The sequence below is a fragment of the Pungitius pungitius genome, chromosome 1 (assembly GCF_949316345.1).
Source record: "Pungitius pungitius chromosome 1, fPunPun2.1, whole genome shotgun sequence".
Lineage (NCBI taxonomy): Eukaryota > Metazoa > Chordata > Actinopteri > Perciformes > Gasterosteidae > Pungitius > Pungitius pungitius.
In genome coordinates, this window is record NC_084900.1 from 34,191,682 (window position 1) to 34,195,896 (window position 4,215).

Genomic DNA, 4,215 nt, shown 5'->3' on the forward strand with positions numbered 1-4,215 from the left:
CATCACAGTTTACAATGAATCATTTGTCTCACTTCATGAAGCGTCACATTGCCTTTTACAAGCGGTTCAATTATTTCGATCTTTGATCCGGCTGAAAGTGGTGGTGCTGTCTGGGGAGGTGCCAGTAGGTGGTGATCTGCGCACATGTTCCCACTGAGCCACACCCAGTGTGACGCCTCTTTTGTGATCCCAAATCAATATTTTCAACAAGCGGTGATGCATTTAAGGCCCGTCGGGCATTCGTTTCACTTTGTAAACCGGGAGGAGGACTCAGCGGTAGATGCTGCCCGCCTCCCGCTGCGATGATTGGAGGGGGTTTTACTGCAGGTGTCTGCAGGATAAAAGCTTCTCACGCAGGGAAAGTCAATACAGACTGGAACGCACAACATCTCAACGTACAGCATCTTCACTTCACTTCTCACGCACCATCTGCTCAAAAGGGCTTTGCCAAAAAAAAACTTAAACTGAGTCTAGAGATTTATTACACTTATTGGTCTTTGTGGTGCCCGTCCAAAGTGATATTCTCTTTGGGGATTGGATTATTGACGGGCAGTAAAAGCCAATCATGAGGTGGTGGAAAGATTTACAGAGTTTATTCACACAATTTAAAGGTATAATTTTACATTTATAAACAGATAAATCAAATAATGATTACAAGCAGACGGTTCCAATTTACAGTTAAAGTTGAAATTTCAGAGTTTGTTAGAATCACTGTGTAAAGTAATCAGGTAAATCAAATTTACAATTTTTGCTATCATAATTGCATCATTTTACATTTGCAGTTGGGCCTCCCCCTGTTAGTTATGAGAAAGATTTTTGATTGAGTTGTGGTTGAGTTGACCCCTTTCATGCATCTTTCATGGAAAAGGAAACTTGAGGTTTGGGCCAACATTTGTACGAACTTAACTGGAAAGAAATACATAAATACTAAATAAAAAAAAGCCCAAAACAAGTTTACTGGCTACTGCTTACAGATGATTTGTCTAAATCGTATAATTCCACAGGTCAGCTTCACCTCAAACGCTGGCGTCATCTTGAGGACCTCTTACCCACAGCTTCAATAACCTGAAGGACCACAAAAAGTGACAAAACAATTCAATCAGACGGTTGTTTAAGTGGAAAGAAGCCCCCCCACTATGTATGCTTGAAAAGTCCCTTGGAGGCGGAGGGCTGTTAGAGGAAATGGTGCCTCAGAGGGGAAGTCAGCTCGCCTACAATCTGTCAACCAAACTTCACCTTAAAAAAGGTGTCAAATTCAGACGAGACCAATAGCTTCCGAGAGTGAAGAAAACACTAAAAACGGAACCGCAGCCAATACTGCGTGATCGTCAATGTCAAGCAAAATAATCCAAATTTTTAGAATAGCACGTCTGATCATGTTTTATTACCTTTGAAAGCAATCCTACCAAGGCACTTTATTATGTGTACTTATGTATTCTATCCCGTTCAACAACTCAGCCACACATTTTACCTCAATAACATCGGCAGAAACAAAAGGTCATTCACTTTTTAAAAGCAGAATCTGTGGCTGAGCGCTTGTTAAATTGTTAAATTACATTTTACAATAGTAACTAATAAAGAGTCCACCTAGTGTAAAATACAGTACATCAACATGTCATTTGAATTTAATAACAAATGACACAAAAAAAGATGATCAGACTCCCCCAAATCACTGATGGTTAGAAATATAAACTTTTGTCTTTTGGTGTTCCTCAAGGATCTATTTTAAGCCCCAACTAATTTAAATCATATACATCGTTTTTATTATGCCTCCAATTGTATGAGCGTTGTAACATTTTCAGACAAAAGACCACTCAACACAATATGTCTTTAAACCAGTGCACAGATTGTGACCAGTACCTCTCCCACTCCGCCTTCAGAGGCCGTACATCTGTTTACATCTGTCGACTAGTTGTCTTCCCCTTACAGCACATTTATTTTCCTTTTCTTCATCCAGAAAGACCTTAGGCCAAGGGTTTTATGAACCAACGCTTGCTTTATAACCCGCAAAAACTCCAAACGGAGATAAGAAGATTATATTTACCCAAACGCTGATTAGAGATAAAGCAATTTTGGTGAGGCCGACTGCCACGTAGCCAACACCGCTGCACCAGGCTGGTACGTCTTCCTCGGAGTAGAGCGGGATGGACTGAGTCACATTCGACTCGGGAGTCATCGTCGTCGTTTCAGGGTGGATCGAGCACTCTGTAGTCAGACAAAGAAATCAGTCCATAAAGTGGATATTCCAGTGCAGACTGGTAGATATTTATTACACAATGAGTCTTGTAATAACTAGTTCTGGTCAAAGATGAAACATTTTTACTTAAAAATCTAACTGGTAATCCCAAAAGATGTCTAGACTGACATATTTTGATCTGAAATGTAAAAAGATTTATTAGAGATAACATTTGTCTCTTGGTTTACATTTTGCATTAATGGTAAAAAATGTGATGAAATTATGCAATTACTTTTTAATCAGTACATTCTGCAGACATAGAAGTTGAAGTTGACAAGTTTGGGTCATAATAGTCCATTTTATTATAAATATAATTATTTTTGAGTTCTTCTTCAAAAGCTGTAACACCTCCAACACACTTGATTTCATAAAATGAGTACGTATATAATGCTCTTCTCCCATCACATTGAAATGTTTTGGCAAACTTGACTATGCATTAATGCAACGTTTAATTCATTCTTATCGTGTAAAATAACTGGTCATTCTTTGTTGACTTAAACTTTTGTAAATTGCATACTGTGCAACTATTACTGTCGAATATGACATATAATATAATAACATTACATCTGCCATAAACTTCTTGTCATATATAAAAAAATCCCAAATTTAGAGAACATATAGAAAAGAAAGTTGGTCATAATAGCATCTAGATATTTGAATAGCTTGGTTCAGATGCTTCAATTGAGTCATACATAATATGAAAAATGGTGGACAAAGTCAAAGCTTACCCTGGACAGTTAGCTGGACTAGAAAATTCTGATTTCGACCCCCTAAATTTGCAGTAATTTCACATTCGTAGGTGCCTTGGTCTTCCGGTGTCACTCTGGGCATCAAAAGACTGTATTTCTCTCCAAACCTTTGCTCTAGTGAGCGATTCATGTTTTTGAACAACGTGGTCACGTTGTCTTTCCACTTGATGACGGCGAGCCTTTTCTTTGTTTCGGAGAGCTACAAAAAGCAATTCATTCCAAACAGATTAGATGAGAGTCAAAGAAACATAAACCGTCCATCTAAATGACACCGGCTCAAATCGAACAACATGGATGGATTGATTCCCTGACCTTGTGCCATGTGATGGAGAAGAAGTCCAGGCTCTCGATGTTGGGAACTGGACACATCATTTGAGCGTCTTCATGGCAGCGGGCGCTCGTTTCTGGCTGGCTCTGAGTCGCAGAATGCAGCAACAGCAGCTGAGGTGATCAACCCGCAAACATAATCGATCAGTGTACCGCGGCCTCATCGAACTGAACGACTTCTGTCCGAGAACGACGGCGTCAATAAAAATGTTACAGGGTTGAAATTTAAAGCCAGATTTAACTCACCTGAATGAGCAACACCTTCTGGAACATCTTAACATCATCTGTCACATGAGTGAACTAGTGTTTCAGTTTCCAATTCAAATGAGATCAACCATTTCCTGTAAACAGGCCACATATGTTGGGGAAATATTTATTGCCGGAGAAAATATGTCATCTAGTGGTGCTTTTGAGAGATGCATCGTCACCATATTAATAATCCTTTATAAATATGTACGTATATATATGAACCATGGCGTGTATCTTCATGCTTCTCATTCACATCACCAACTACAATAAAAGAAAGGTCCCACCAGCACCTCCTCGTTTGTGTCTCTTTGGCGCTGCTACCAAATCAATGAAAATTTAGATTTTGCTGACCTCCAGTGGTTTAGCGGTCGAGTTACATTTGAAAAACAACAAGAGCTGCTCATCATAGACATACTGTATACGAGACACTTAAATGTGGATATATTGGCAAATATTTTCAAGCAGTCTCCCCAGGGAGATATATTGTACTGTTCACATCAAAAGGAGAAGAATATCTACAGCTGTATGTAGAGGTGCTCTCCGAGGTCACTGTCGGGTGTGGTTAGAGGGGCTGAAACGTGTCACAGACAGAGAGAGTGTTGTGAGCAATGAACACGTTGGACAGCAGAGGACACGTTTATTACTATTCAGCTT

General features: G+C 39.5%; 1 protein-coding gene across 1 annotated transcript; it reads right to left on the reverse strand.

Annotated features, from left to right (window-relative positions):
* Positions 1-470: 470 nt before the first annotated feature.
* Positions 471-3,637, reverse strand: LOC119222561 (uncharacterized). Its single transcript, XM_037479305.2, has 5 exons — positions 3,559-3,637; positions 3,298-3,426; positions 2,965-3,184; positions 2,045-2,205; positions 471-1,065 (listed from the first exon to the last, which is right to left on the reverse strand). Exons 1-5 carry the CDS (start codon positions 3,583-3,585, stop codon positions 1,030-1,032), a joined length of 573 nt encoding a protein of 190 aa, XP_037335202.2. The 5' UTR covers positions 3,586-3,637; the 3' UTR covers positions 471-1,029.
* Between the last annotated feature and the right edge of the window lie 578 nt (positions 3,638-4,215).

Coding starts and splice junctions, on each gene's coding strand:
- LOC119222561 (XM_037479305.2), bottom strand. CDS start 3,585: ATGTTCCAGAAGGTGTTGCTCATTCAG. Junction 2,206..2,964: donor AGTCCAGCTAACTGTCCAGG/GTAAGCTTTGAC, acceptor GTCTGACTACAG/AGTGCTCGATCCACCCTGAA. Junction 1,066..2,044: donor TATCTCTAATCAGCGTTTGG/GTAAATATAATC, acceptor GTGGTCCTTCAG/GTTATTGAAGCTGTGGGTAA.